Source organism: Rousettus aegyptiacus, unplaced genomic scaffold (assembly GCF_014176215.1).
Source record: "Rousettus aegyptiacus isolate mRouAeg1 unplaced genomic scaffold, mRouAeg1.p scaffold_m13_p_1, whole genome shotgun sequence".
NCBI classification, from domain to species: domain Eukaryota; kingdom Metazoa; phylum Chordata; class Mammalia; order Chiroptera; family Pteropodidae; genus Rousettus; species Rousettus aegyptiacus.
The window spans coordinates 180,213,379-180,227,915 of NW_023416284.1; the positions used below are offsets into that span (position 1 = coordinate 180,213,379).

General features: G+C 46.1%; 1 protein-coding gene across 2 annotated transcripts; it reads right to left on the reverse strand.

Annotated features, from left to right (window-relative positions):
- Positions 1-323: 323 nt before the first annotated feature.
- LOC107514722 (T cell activation RhoGTPase activating protein) lies at positions 324-9,178 on the reverse strand. Of its 2 annotated transcripts, XM_016152714.2 has the most exons (10): positions 9,046-9,178; positions 8,374-8,458; positions 8,232-8,285; positions 7,864-7,930; positions 6,508-6,674; positions 5,672-5,833; positions 5,116-5,225; positions 3,499-3,694; positions 2,771-2,885; positions 324-2,134 (listed from the first exon to the last, which is right to left on the reverse strand). In XM_016152714.2, exons 2-10 carry the CDS (start codon positions 8,398-8,400, stop codon positions 861-863), a joined length of 2,172 nt encoding a protein of 723 aa, XP_016008200.2. In that variant the 5' UTR covers positions 8,401-8,458; positions 9,046-9,178; the 3' UTR covers positions 324-860. The 2 variants fall into 2 exon arrangements, with proteins under 2 accessions (XP_016008200.2, XP_016008199.2); XM_016152713.2 differs by lacking the exon at positions 9,046-9,178 and having other exon boundaries at positions 8,374-9,039.
- Positions 9,179-14,537: the final 5,359 nt, after the last annotated feature.

Sequence of the window (14,537 nt, forward strand, 5' to 3'; positions counted from 1 at the left end):
CTTGTTGAATGAACTGATGTGTGAATGATTTTCTTGGTAGGTTTCTATGAACAAAAGGAAAGGAAGCAACATGTCAGCAAAGAATGAACACTTTTACTTTGAAATAAGGCAGGCAATTTATTGTAGTGAGATTATACTGAAGTTTATATATGACCCCCAACGCATATAAAGTAATTTCCTGCACACTGCTGGCGAAGACACCCCTGAACTACAAAAACTCAAAGTGCTGTAAACCAGTTAATAATGATGCAATGCATTTTCACTAATCTACCCAAATTTAAAATTAGATGATTAAAAGGACACATTTAAGTACCTTTCATACATTTTAACGATGGTCTTTTCTTTTACTGGAATTTGTAACATACCCTTGATGACTCCAGACACTAAACTCTGTTGCTAGCAGTCTATTTCTCTCTTCTTACTGCAGTGATTAGGAGGGTAAATTTCTAACAGAGCTGCAAATATTTCCCCCTACATGGAGCTTGTGGAAAATATGAAAATTTACATGACATTTGTGGCAACATAAAAAAATAGAAAAAAATTATTTTTAAACACTAAATCAGTAGAAAAGTGCTTTAGGAGGCAGAGCACAGCAAGGCATTTTACCCCAAGTTCACGAACAAATATATACACCCATGTATGGAGACATCTTTGCGCCTAACGCATCTTCTAGAATACACTATATACATCTGCTACATGTCACATGAATTCAGGTGCACGCAGGCACCGCCTGAGATGTGTAACTGACCTCTCTGGGAAGCCTCTACGCAACCTCTTGGAAGAAGCTTATTCTCGACTTTTTGAAAACAGTCACGCCCTGCAGTCACCGCGGGCTGCGCCGTGGCGTCCGGCCCGCCCTCCTAAACGTAGGATTCCTTGGCGTACTGGAGTTGGTCGGCCTCGAAGACCGGCTGGCTGCAGTGCCGCACCAGGCCGTCCCACTTCTCCGTCTGCCGGGACTCGGACACGGTCCTCGGCCGGCGCAGCTCGGGCCTCGCGATGACAGTCCCTCGTCCCGTCGTCCCCACGGAAGCCCAGCCCGTCCCGCTTTGTTTCCAGCCCTCGGTCCTGGGCGAGAGGCGGTGCCTGTCTGGTGTCTCTGGACGGCACGTATTTCTCGAGTCCCCTCCGTGAGGAAAAGGCAGAAGGGGAGGTGGCGGCCCGGCGTCCAGGCTGAGCATTCTGGCCCGCATGCTGCCGACCGTCTGGCTCCCGCAGGCGCCCAGGTCCAGGGCCTGGCACCGAATGGCCTCTTGGTAGGACGGGGGGCTTCCAGGACTCCTCTGGTCAACCAGGCAGAACACGTCCTCCGCCGAGGGGGCGCAGGCCCTGGCGCCGGCGTCCGGAGCTGGGCGGCTCTGGGCCTCGGGCAGGTGCTCCTGGACCACGCGGCCCGCCAGCTGGCTCTCCTTCCGAGGGCCCCTCCTCGCCGGGTCCTGGCCCAAGCCTCTGGCTCTCACAGACACCAAGCTGGGCGTTTTGCTCAGCACTTTTTTGTGCGATGCGAAGGAGAACGACATGGAGTGTTTTTTGATTTCTCTGCCGGGCTTGCTTTTATCCATCTTCGTGAAAGACCGATGTCTGGCGAAGAAATTCCTTTTGGGACTGGACGGGGACGCCACAGGGGAACCGTCATCAGAGGCATCCAGAGAGCCGCTGGAGCAGGCCTTGGACACCAGTCCCCACGGGGACACCATGCCGGGGGCCCAGGGCTTCACCTTCAGGTCGCTTGGCCTCCGGGTCTGGCCCTCGGCCGCAGGAAACACCTCCTCATGAAACGGGTCCTCGGCGTCCTCGCTGCCCAGCCGGGAGCCTGGCTGGGCCCGTGTGAAGTCATCCTCACTCCGTGTGAGTTTGGGGTTCGTTTTCCCGCTCTCGGGACACTCCTGGGAGGAAGCCATGCTGGGCTCCGAGTACCTCCGGTCCGCATCGCCCAGGGAGCTTTTCCGCCCGGCTGCAGGGCCGACCATGGGCTCCCGGCGGGACGCCCAGGCGCGGGGGCTGCCGGGCTCCGTGGCCGCCAAGGTCCCCGCGGGCATGGAGGCCAGCCTGCTGGGAGAGCCCGTGGCGCTGGGGGACTCCGCATCCGGGTCGTTGCTGTCGTAGGCCGAGTCATTCTGCAGGGTCGACACATCTGAGGAAATGAAGAAGGGACAGGTGAGCTCTGTGTCCAGAGTCTTCAGAAGCGAGCTTCAGCACCTTTCTCCCCACTACTGAGTGTCCGGCGCCAGGAAACCTGGTGAAGCTACGCTGGGGTTTGGGATGGAAGAAACTTGCCGCATGACAAGCTTTTCTCCCCAAACTACTCTTTAGAGGTGGGGAATAGGAAAAGGATGTGTGTGTGTGTGGGGGGATAGGATGGGGTGGGGGGAGGAGGGAGAACAGCATTTCGCTGACAATTTATTGATCTTACACCTCGATCCTTTGGATGGCTCTTTCGTTACATCCATTTCCATATTCCATTATGTGGAAACAAAAGTTTATTCCCCCGGCCCGCTAGCTAAAAGTTAACTCAGTAAGATCAGCAGTTCTTCATGACTTAGAACAGGAAGGGAAAGTTCCAGGCTCAACCTGAGTGTCTGTCTGCAGCTTGAGGAGACGCTGCCGGAGACTCCGTCTCCAGGAGCAAAGTTCTCCTGTTCAACGACTTCGCTGCGGACTTGAGCCTGGGCTCATTCGCTGCTTTGTGAAGGTGACTCCCGCCTTAATCGCAGAGGCACTGAAATCACAGCGGAACATCCTCCAAATTAACTGATAGCACATTGCGTACCTGAACCGTCAGTGTGTTCCAGGGAGTCGTCAGAAGCAATGCTGGAATGTGCTGGAATGTTCTCCCCAAATATTTCAAAGCAGTTATCGATGAGGAACTCCACCAGCGTCTTAACCTGTGAGGACAAAGTAGCAGATGGTCAGCTTAAAGAAATCTTTCTTTTTTTTCTTTTTCTTTTTTCTTTTTTTTTAAGGGGGCGGGACAGAATAAGGACACAGCGGGGTTCGACCGGAGGCGCCGAAGCGGGCGGGGGAGGTCTCCACGTGTCTGAGTAGAACTGCAGGGACCGAGGAACCGTCTCATCTGTCTTAAAGTTATTTTGAAGACGTGCATTTTTTTTTTTATTTGAGAATTAAAAAAACCCCAAAACTTTAAAGTAGCTAAATTGTTCATTTAAGAAAGGAGTTTCTCAGATTGGTCGTTGGACCGACAGAGTACGAGGCACAAAAGAAGAGAAACCACGAAAGGGCTGTCTCATCCTGGGAGACAGTGATGTACAAATCGTTAGCACGTCTGCTCTGTCGGGCAGGACGACAAAGGACACGGGCCCGGCTCTACTCAGTTGCATTCGGGGCGCACGTCTAGGACAGTGGAACCGTGGCCGTGTTGTTTCACGTTGCCCTGTGATCTCGAATCAGAGAAACCCAGAGGCATCTCGTCACTTAGGTTTAGAAATAGACGGCGAGATGATAAGTCAGGAGTTCCTCAGAAACAGCCCGGGAACGAACCTTATTGTTCAAGTCTTTCTGGGCTTCGAACGACAGGTTTTGGTCATTCTCTCGGGTCAGCATGTTGGGGCCGACGCAGATGGCGAGGTTGCTGGCGTCCATCTTGTTGACCTCGGAGTTGCGGCTGATCAGGTAGAGCACGGAGACCAGGTGCTTCAGCAGCAGCAGGTTGGGCCGGGGGAGCTTATCGGCAACCCTGGAATGAAGGTCAGGGAGGTTGGTTTCCGAGGAGGCTAAGTGATTCTGTCTGGCTTTAGTGTACTCGGTCGAAGCTTTCTGGCCATCCCTGACTTCCTTTAAAATGAGGAACGCCCATTTTCACAAGTAACGTTGTGAAACACTCATTCAGACACTTCCAGTGGCAACTGACATAGAACGAAACTGGTTAACCCAGAGATCCCGAGGACCGAAAAAGAGCGGGTCTTTATAATTAGAACGCCTTGAACGCCAGTGAGCCTCAACTATTTCTAGAGATCTCAAGTTATGGATGCGTTAACTCCTTCAGTAAGTCTATAGTTTAGTATCTTGAAAACCGTTTTGTTGAGTAATCATTTCACCATGCAGAATGTCTTTTTGTTTCTAATACCGCAAGACTCTCCTTTTGAATACAACTGTTTTCCTTTTTTTCTGAACTGTAATCATCCAACATAGATGACAGATTTTTATATTATCTGAGAAATCTTTATGGAGAATGAATCGGTTTATAAGGGCATGCCCATAAATATGATCAGTGTAGCACTTCGATGACAACATTGCTACTAGCAAATAATAAATTAGGTTTTTAAAGCCCCATGTTTTCAAAAAGTGAAATAGTGACTCTGATATATGGATCATTTTCATTTTTCATAAGAACTTGTTGCTATGAAAGAGTTTTATGTCTTTAAGTGGAAATTGAATTCCATTTTTGGGGTAGACGCTCTCACACCTTCAATTCTATAACTATTTCATTGACAATATTTAGCCATGTGAGACAATCATAATATATAGGCAGACTTTCATAGGATTTGGCAAAAGTGCTGACAATTTAAAAGCAAGACGTTTAAGATCCTCTAGTCACTAATAGATCACATTTTTATTTACATATGTAATTATCTTAGCTGTCACTGAAATTCGTTTTCATAGAGTTTTCATTTGGGTTAAGTATAAGACTATGAAGTATGTTTTGAAATTTTACGAACAAAACAATCCCTTTCAGATTGTTCTACTATGCTCGAAGGGATGTTTCATGGGAGAATGGTTGCCTTGCAGGACTCCAAGGATAACTCCAAATTCCTACACTTTACCAGGTAGCCCGTGTCGAAGTTTTCACCTATGATTCCGTCTCATACCCTCCTGAATGACATATTTTTAGACTCCCCCCCCCCCCCCACCTCTTGCAATATGTACTGAAGTCCCCTTTATACTTTTTGGAGAAGTGCTTCCTTTCACTTGGCTAAAAAAACACTTTCTGTAAATGTCTAGGGTAGCTTCCTGATTTTCATTCTGGGAGCAGATGAACAATTCTCCCCCGGTCCCCTAAACACTGCAACTGTCAGGAAGCGCTTTGACAGGCTGGTAATGAGTGAGAAGGTGGCGTCCACCTGGGCCTGGCCTCTGCGAATGGCTCTGACGACTTACTGTTTCAGGGCCTCTATCCTGTCCTCCTCAGTCTGCTTCTCCAGGGCACCCATCCACTCGTCGAATAGGTCGCACGAAAGCAGCTTCAGCGGGATACTTCTGAGGAAGTCCTGGCGGATGAAGAAAGGGGTGCGGTTTGGCCTCTCCGTGTTACATAATGTGCTGGTGTCTTTATCTCTACCTGGTCTGTTCTATCTCGAGGAACCTGTGCTCCTCTCACCACAGGCAGTGCCCCTTTCCGGTGCCAGCAACAGGCATGGTAAGGTCATCATCTGGGGAACCACCAGGTTCAGGACTATGGACTTGGCTATGGGACGACCCGAGTGCCTTTCTCATCAAAATTTTGGGGAAATTTAATGCATCGCTTTCTGCTGGAGTCTGGGATCACAGATACACAGATGCTTCTATCAATAAAGAAAAGCCTCAGCTGAAAAAATTTGAACTCTAAGATCAGTTTACTTTGATTTGTAGGGAGAAGAGCCAATTTCTTATTTCCTGAGTGTTATTGTGTCAGAGCCCGTTGGCAGGGTCTTTGGTGCCAGAGCTGTGACCTTACCTTAAAGACCACCGCCAGGAGGTGCACGGGGAGACTTTTCAGATCTACCACGCCTCCCGAGTTGAGCTCCTCCTTGAGCTCTTTGCGGGCTTTCTCATTGGCTGCTTTCCTGAATATTCCTTCGGTAGAAGGGCCTTTGAGGCAGAGAATAGTGAGAATATCCTACAGGAAAGAGGCAGAGAAATAGGAAATGGTTACCCTTGGCTCGAAAACACATCTTGCTACCAATACACTAAAAATCCCTGTTTAGACAGGAGCAAGAAATTTAAAATCAAGCATATGAACAAGCAACTAACTTTACCTGTCAGAAAATATCCTTTCCATAAAAGTTAGTTCTCGATGATACTAAGTTAGTCTTAATAAGAGACTATTAATGCCAGTCTTTCCTTTTAGTCTGGTTGCTATTAACTGTCTTCCTCAACCATGCCATTTCTCTGAGAGGAGTTAAGTTGTAGATGTTCTAATTTGGCGTATTATACAATTATTTCAGGCCTCCATCCTTTCGAATCATTTTGTATAAACATTGGATTTCTGATTATCTACAGTATACCCTATCTCTGCTGGCTTTTCAGAAGCCACACATTTTAAGCATTCTTAACTCCGCGACGGCAGAAGGAGAGAGTGACCATCAACCTGAGCTCATCGGCAAGTACAACTAATTTCTAGAACGTAAGCAGCCGGTTATTCTCATGACTGCACTTGCAGGTGAAAACACCGTTTCTAAAAGTGGAAACGATGAAAGATTTGCCCCAACAAGGTCAGCATGAGCATGGCATTCGGATTTCCCAAGGATTTTTCTCTTTTTTTTTTCACATCTGGCAGAAAACGGTGCCTACCTGAATGGGCCTGGGGAGTGTGTCGTCGTCGCCGCAGATCATGGACAATGGTTGATCGAACAGTGACACTTTCAGCTCTGTCTCCGAAGACCCAGAAAAGTCTGACAAAGGAGAAAGCCTTCTCATGAGAGAGGGCCAGGACAGCACCTTCTTTCTCTTCTTGATTTCTAAAGCCGAGAAAACAAGGCAACGAGAAAAATAAGCTTATGATATTAATAAGCAAAGATCCATTGTCGGCAGCAGAATGTCGTCGGTGGTGCAGCCTTGTAGGGGGATACTTTCGCAACACCGAGAAAGCAGAAGGCAAGAATCTTAATCTAGAAAGATCGACCCAGAAAGCAACCACATTGTTACCAGGGAAACCAGCCCCTCAACATCAACACTAGGCTTCCTCGGCGTCTCCACCTTTCCTGTTTTCACCCTTCGGTGCTCGTTTGCTGCGAAAAACCGGCAAAAACCTAACCGTGCAGGTGTTAAACAATCATCTTAATATATTGGCCTTAACAACTGTGGTCGGCATTCTTGATGTGAAATATGTTATTTTAATTTCTTCCTTCAACTAGTGAAGAAAACGAAACTTATAAAGAGAGGAAGCGAGTTAGTTGCTCAAGATCGGTTTGAAGATTCTTAGCTGGGCAGGCCGTTAAACCTCTAGCCCTAACCAGCCACGAGGGGGAGCTACATCACCCCGCCTGCCTCCAGGAACCTTCAGGGTGTCGGCGGGGACCGCTTTAGGTCAGAACAGGTGCAAATTGCAGCAGGAAGGCTTGAGTTTGGACTTGGCAGTTGGGAATCATCAGGAAACATTACCAAGATCGTCTATCTTTGCAGAATTCCAAAGCCATTTGTGCAATGGGCATTGTTTCTCATGAGTTTCCTTCTTTCTCTTTTCTCTTTCCCTCCTTCTCCTCCCTGCCCACCCCCCCCCCCAATTATAAAAGCAATATTTTCTGGACGGCATTAGCCTATGCTTCTATTCGTCTTATACTGGAGAGTGGAAGAGGTTGGATAGAGAAGTAGCTTGTCCTTATAGTTCAGGAGAACCGGGCCAGGGTTACATTGCAATGAAATGCACTGGAGAAGGAAGGAAATGGAAAAGACATTGTGTGTTAGATTTGTAACCCCACGAAGAACCCTCTGGAGGGCTGGGGGTGGGCTGTAGAGAGCATCTTTTCTGTTGGAGTATTCTGACGCTCTAGTGAGCTGGAGCCCACCTGCTATTTAAGGGTTAAGGTTCTGTGGTCTTTAAAAGAACGTTTATAAAAAAAAAATTCCTAGTAAAGTACTGTGGTTTTGCAAACCAAGAACATTTGTTGTTAGCACTTAGATAAAAGATTAGTTGTTTTCAAAACTCACCAATTAGCTGGCAGATGCTGTCTTCACTTTCACTTGATGCCAACAGGGGATGTTCCTTGATATCGCCCTAAAAAAGTATATTTATTTTAGTTAAAAATAATGACTGAAGAAACCTACCCAGTCTTTCTCCTCAAAATACACATATAACGCTTTATGTATTAGGAATTAGTCAATAGAGGCCACTAATTTTTTTCTAGCTTCTAGAATCAATGTTAAAGTCTTGATTGCTGTCACATGAAAGCCTCACTAACATCCATTTATGATATGAGTTTTCTATTCTGATAATTAAATAAACAGACGATGTCAAATTAAAACAAAGGTTTTCATCTCGAGGTGCAGATAAAAGCTTTAGAAAGTTGCTTTCTTACCTCCGATTGACATTCAATTAACGTCTCCATATTATTCGCGTTTAGTGTTTTCGACTACAAGAGAAAAAAATGAAATTAGGTAAACATCTTCGACTTGTGACGCTAGAAAATATGAATTAATAAGTGTAAGAGGGGCACGTACAGCATTGCAGCTGCTCGTCAACTTCATTAGAATTTTGGCGGCCCGTCCAGTGATGAATTTCACTCCCGTGTGGCCTCGACTCTGCCTACAAGAAGTCATATGGGAAAAGGTTAGGAGGGACACACATGATAAGGTGGCCAATTTCAGTGCCACTTTGCCAAAACACAAAGTTTGAAACTATTTGGTAGGAAAGTTTTCATTTAAAGTACAGTCATGTGCTCCCAGATGTCTTATGCTGTTGAGAACAGCATGTGAATGCACTTATTTCTAAATTAATTAGCCTGACGTCATCGCCACGCCAAACTTTGTTAGTCATTTATTACATTCCCATCGAGAGACAATCTATATAACAAGTACAATAACAACTAATATTTTTCTTTTGAGCGCTACGTATGTGTCAGGTACCGTATGAAGAGCTTTGCACAAATCTGCTCATCTAACTCGAAAAGGGAAAACTTCTTCCCAGATGTGGCTGATAGTAGACATAAAACAAAGATAAGACATTTACAGAATTCCTCTGTCCCCATTGTGCAGGCTTCACATGGAAGCAGACCTTCCCGTGTTCGGAGTCATTATAACTCCATGGAGCTGTTTTCTGTTGGCGATGATCTAAAAGACCAGTGGACCCGCTGAGGGGCTCACTTTCTTGTCATATAATTTTATGGTACTTACCCTCGGAGGGCCTCGCGCCAGAGTTCCTTTAGCTCCGGTGAGCTGAGCAGAGTGGGAGAAGCAGCATGACACTCTGCTCCTGCTAATCCACTGGCAGAGAAGGAGACTGAAGGCTCTGACTTCACTTGCTCTGCATTATAAACGAGGGGGCGGGCAGGTGGAAATTCAGAAAACACAGGGCCGGAAAGAACAGCCCGGGCTGCCACACAGACGCAGCCGCCGAGTACTCACTTCCTCATTCCTTTTAGGGCAGTTCTGGTTCTTTATTTTTTTTTTTTTCCTTCCATGTTAAAGTAGAAAGTCTGTAAACTACCAAGGGTGGAAAAGATGACATATAACCATAGGCGAAGGCTCTGATTAATGTCACAGGTGGGATGTGTGAATAGAAATTGTGTTCTTCTGTACGTAAATATCACTGTATTTTATAAAGTGGTAATTTCAGGTGCTCATTCCTTTTTTTTTTTTTTGGCATCCTGTTTGGGTGCTGTCTCTTCTCCCACCTACCATCACCTCTGCTCATCTGTTATCATAGACACTGATTAGCACCCTCTGGGTGCAGGATATTGTCACTCCAAGAAACCCGAGACATACCATGGATAATCGGTCACCATCTAAAGCCAGGTCTGTCTCCTTTGGAATTAAGAAGAGAGTCCATTAGAGCCAGCCGTCAATGTATTAACCTCTTCTCTTGCCCCTCACTACTAGTCAAAATGATTAATACTTGATTCATAGATCAGCTCTCATCCTGACATGGAGGGAAAACAAAAAACTCCTTCCATCAGATAAACTTCGAATAGAAATGGGATGCGAATTTCATCTGTGCCTCCCTCCTTCTGACCCGAGAGAACGTCTGGTCTTTTCTGTGGCTAAAAGCCTACTTATGAAATGACTCAAATACCCCACCAGTAGAATGGACACCTAAATTGTGGCATATTCACCCCGCAGCGTGTTACACAGCACAGAGAATGTGTAGTCGAAGACTACCTTCAACGATATGCTTGGGTTTCACGACAAAATGTTGAGAGAAAGAAGCCAGACCCCCAAGAGCACATCTTGCCAGCAAAGCACAAAAACTCGAAAGCGACCTGTGCTTTTAGAAGCCCAGGTTCCCTGGGGAGCGGGGTGGGAACCCCAAGATGCAAATTTGGGCTGCACGCTGGTCTAGCTCTTGATTGGCCACTGCTAGTCTCACGTGCACTTTTCCGTGGGTATGTTCTTCTTCGACCCAAAGTTTAAAAATACCTTGATTAATTCATCATCAGCACCTTCAATTCTAAGCCTTTTTCCTATTGATAGTTCTCTGCTGTCTTTATACCGAAAGGTCACGGTTAGGCATAATCGGGAAACTGAGGCGCAGGGCAGTTAAAATTTGCCCCGTAACTCGGTGTTTTAGCGGGTTTCCTGAGGGCAGATCCTGGCGTTAGGACTTCGAGCTGGAGGCTCTCTCTGTTACAGCTGTCCCAGCGCGAGTTCGGCCAGGCGAGTTCGGCCAGTGTCCCCACGGCGACTGCGGATGTCACCGTCCTTCCATCGTCCCTCTGCTGCCTTTGCAAACCTCCAAAATGAATTTACCGATTTTTATTTTTTAATTAAAAAAGGGAATTTGTGCTGTACCTAGCCTAGGACCAGGCACATAGTAGGTACTTAATAAATAATTTTTGAATAAATACATTTACTTATAGATGTTACTATATATGTTACTAAAATACATATTTGTTGCTAATATGTATTTCATGAACTTTTTTTTAATTCGACGTGGTTTTTGGGTTCTTCTTCTAAGAAACTTAATGTTTATACTGCTCTTGCAACTAAAACATAAATCCTCAATTGAAATATTTCCCCTTTTTAAAAAATTTTATTTCATTAGTTTCAAGCATACAGTACTTTGGTTAGATATTTCTATAGTTCGTGAATCATAGTTCACGATCCCCCAAATTGCTCTTTCTCTCCTCTGGCTCTCCACCTGGCCATCATATTAATGCTGACTGCATTCCCTATGCCGTGCTCCCCATCCCCGTGACCATCTGTCAACTACTAATTTGTACTACTTTAACCTTCACCCCTTTCTCCCATCCCCCAACCCCCCCTCCTCTCTACCCGTCACCAGATTGTCCTCTACATGTGTAAGTCTGTTTTTGATTAGTTCGTTCTTTTTGTTCTTAGATCCCACATGTAAGTGAAATCATATGGTCTTTATCTTTCTCTGTCTGACTTATTTCACTCAGCTTAATGACCTCTAGGTCCATCCATGGCATTGCAAATGTTTCATTTTTTTTAATGGCTGAGTAATATTCCATTGTGTACATGAACCATAACTTCTTTATCCGGTCATCTGTTGATGGGCGTTTAGATTGTTTCCATATCTTGGCTATTGTAAACTGCGCTGCCATGAACACAGGGGTGCACAGATCTGTACAAATTAGTGTTTTGGTTTTCTTTGGGTAAATACCCAGAAGCGCAATTGCTGGGTGAAAAGATATATCCATTTTTAATTTTATGAGAAACCTCCAGACTGTTTTCCATAGCGGCTGTACCAATTTGTAATCCCAGCAGCATATGAGGGTTCCCTTTTCTCCACATCCTCACCAACATTTGTTGTTCTTTGTAAATATTTTCCTTTTACGAAAGATCATATTTTCTCTAATCTTTAGGGTTTCTTCTCTCTATCATACGCTATATCCTACAATATACATTCTACGAGTGATTTAAAAACTGTTTTGTTTTTGTTTTTGTTTTTTGTTTTTGTTTTTTGTTTTGTTTTGTTTTGTTTTGTTTTTGCCATGGAATTCTATGTTCAAAGGAAGATGATGACTCTAGAATCCTGATAAATGAAATATATGAAAAAAATTTTTTTAATGTTCTCTAGTGGGAGAAAGGTGGGGAAATCAAAGCCCTGTCCATTTTGCCTCTTCTCCTGATAGGCCCAAATTGAGGGTTCTTGGAGAAACTTTCAAAATCTCATAGGTTTGGTCTATATGAGCAGTTCCCGAAGTGCATTCTGGGAGCCTGGAGTCGGGGAGAGGTGTCCCTGAGACTCTTTTGGGAGGGTCCACGAGGTCAAAATGACTTTTGTAATAATACTAAGATGCTATTTGCCTTTTAAAACTCTAGTCTCTAAAGAGAATGTAGTGGAGATTTTCCTGAGGCTACACGACGTGGAATGTTCTGGCATTATTCTTGTGCTTTCAAGTTTTCTGTTTTTATTTCTCCTAGGGTACCTAATGGTAGATCTCACATACGTAAATTAAAGCTCTTTAGAGTTGGCGATAACTTTGTAAAAAGGGTCCCTGAACCCCCAAAAAGTTGGGGAACTGCTGGCCAACGTCATATCTTCTCATGAGAGAAAATTCTGTACACTCGCAGGGTATCGTCTACCTGTTAGCCCCACCCCCGCAGCCATAGCTATTGTCAATGAAAATAATTCTCAAGGTGTGTGGTCCAAGCCTCCATCACTACTGTTGACGAATAGTCCTGACGAGTCTTCGGGCGAAGAAAGGATGCTCTCCCGCTCATCGAGAGCCTCTGTGTTGCCATTTTCCACGTTTCCCGGGGCGGCTCTGTGCCTGCAGCGGGTCTTCGGCCCTTCGCCTGCCTCTGGGTCTCGTGTTCTTCATTGGTGGTCACTTCACGTCTTCTCGGTTCCTCTAAGGACAAAAACGTCCCTCACTGTGAACCCAGCCATCCCCCTCTGGCAATGGGGAAAAATGAGGAAGTCAGTCAGAGACCAGGAAAGTGCCACTTCCCACTCGATATGTAATTATAAATTTTTTTGAACTTCTAAGTGAGATTTGATTTTTGTTAGGGGTTATATTTTGTTTTTTATCATGTAGAGGATCGTGTCTTTAAATTTCTTAAGAAATATACTAAGAAACATACTGAGACATATAAACATATTCGTTTCAATAATAACTCTTTTAAAAAGTAGAATAGTGGGTCACATGTGTGTTAATGATGGTGTGGTAACTTTGGCCATCTGAAAAGGAAAAAAGGATTAAAATTCAAATGCTATAAAGTATATCGGACTAAAAATTCCCACTAGTTTCTTTTCTTTCTTGTCTGTTTCTTCTTCTTTTTTTTTTTTTTTTGACACTAAGAGTCAGATTTAGGGCATCGCCCGAAACTTCAAAATCTCCTCTCAGTTTTCATTAATAACAATAAACAATACAATTTACAACATCATTTAAAAAAAAAAAAAAAAGCACAGCACAAAAGCCGACCTGTAGAAACTGTTCCGTAGACAGATCAACATTTTCCCCTCATGTACGATTCCTCCACCTTCCACCTGTCACGCCCTGCTTCAGGAAGGGAGAGAGGTGCCCGGGAGTAGATGCGGCAGCGTGAGCTGGGGCAGAAGAGAGTGAGTTGGGCTCTGCCAGTTTTCAAAGCTGGAGTGTCTTTGGACTCGTCTTATAGACGAGACTGTTGATGAGAAAGTGCCCCCCGGGAGATCTGACAGTCAGCGTTTAATTAAGAGGTGAGTTCTGCCACTGATGGACAGCCCTGTTCAGCAGCTGGTCCCGGCGGCCCTCGGAGGGGGTGGTCTCCCCGTCCCCGGTGCTGCCCCGTTCGGCGCGCGGCTCCCACTGCGGAGCAGAGAGGTGGGGACAGGTCCTGTGCCGCTGCTCCAGAAAATCTCAGAGCCAATTCGATCGCAGTTTCCTGGACAATAGCGGGAGCATTTGTACACGCGTCGTGAGGTTGGAAGCAGTCGTAGGTACACGTGAAGGATGGAATCGGCTTCGTGCTCTCCACAGTCCCGTCTCCTGCGAGTTCTTTCGAAAAGCAACAACTCCTGCCTGACAAGAGTTTTCAGAACATGGAAAGGACCTTTGTAAAGGGCTTTGGCTAGCAAGCGGAAGCAGCCGAGACAGGCCGCGAGGCTGGAGAGACGCCCGCCCGCACAGGCGCCTCTCATGCCAGGGCATTTGCTCCTCGGCTCCTGGTCTCGACCGCGTCTTCTCCGGAGAACTCGCTTTGCTTTTTGACTGGCTTCGCTGTCACTGCGGCGGGCGTCTGCCACGGGGCCTGTGGCTTCGGTGCCGACCGTGCATCTCCGTGGTGTTCCTGGGCGCACTCGGGCTCTGCGCGCCCAGGCGGGTGTGGAACGCCCCCTTCCCCGAGTCCCCGCGTCTCCGTCACTGCTCCAGTACTGACCGTTGTGACCGGACTTCGAAGTCGTTCGCTCCGCATTTTCCAGATGCACTGTGTGGCGTCACCCAGCTTGCCCGCGGGGACACCAGCTCCACAACCGGTCTCTTCATCCCAAGCTCGCTTTCCCTCTCTCTCCCTTGGACCACGTGTGACCCAGAGGCTCACATTCCTTAAACAACTCGGATTAACTATCTCCCTCAGAGAGGATTATTTTCCCAAAGAGGTCAAGATTTCCTTGAGGACTTCTACATCACCCCCGTGCCTGCCTACCCGATGATCGATTAATACGTGATCTCTAGAAAGTTCTTCACGGTATAAATGAAAGAAATTGAAAAGGAATC

Excerpts from the sequence above, each read along its gene's own strand:
- LOC107514722 (XM_016152713.2), bottom strand. The coding sequence starts at position 8,472 with ATGACTTCTTGTAGGCAGAGTCGAGGCCACACGGGAGTGAAATTCATC. Across the intron at positions 5,834-6,507 it reads CACTCCCCAGGCCCATTCAG|GATATTCTCACTATTCTCTG; the intron begins GTAGGCACCGTT and ends TCTTTCCTGTAG. Across the intron at positions 3,695-5,115 it reads AGGATAGAGGCCCTGAAACA|GGTTGCCGATAAGCTCCCCC; the intron begins GTAAGTCGTCAG and ends CCTTCATTCCAG.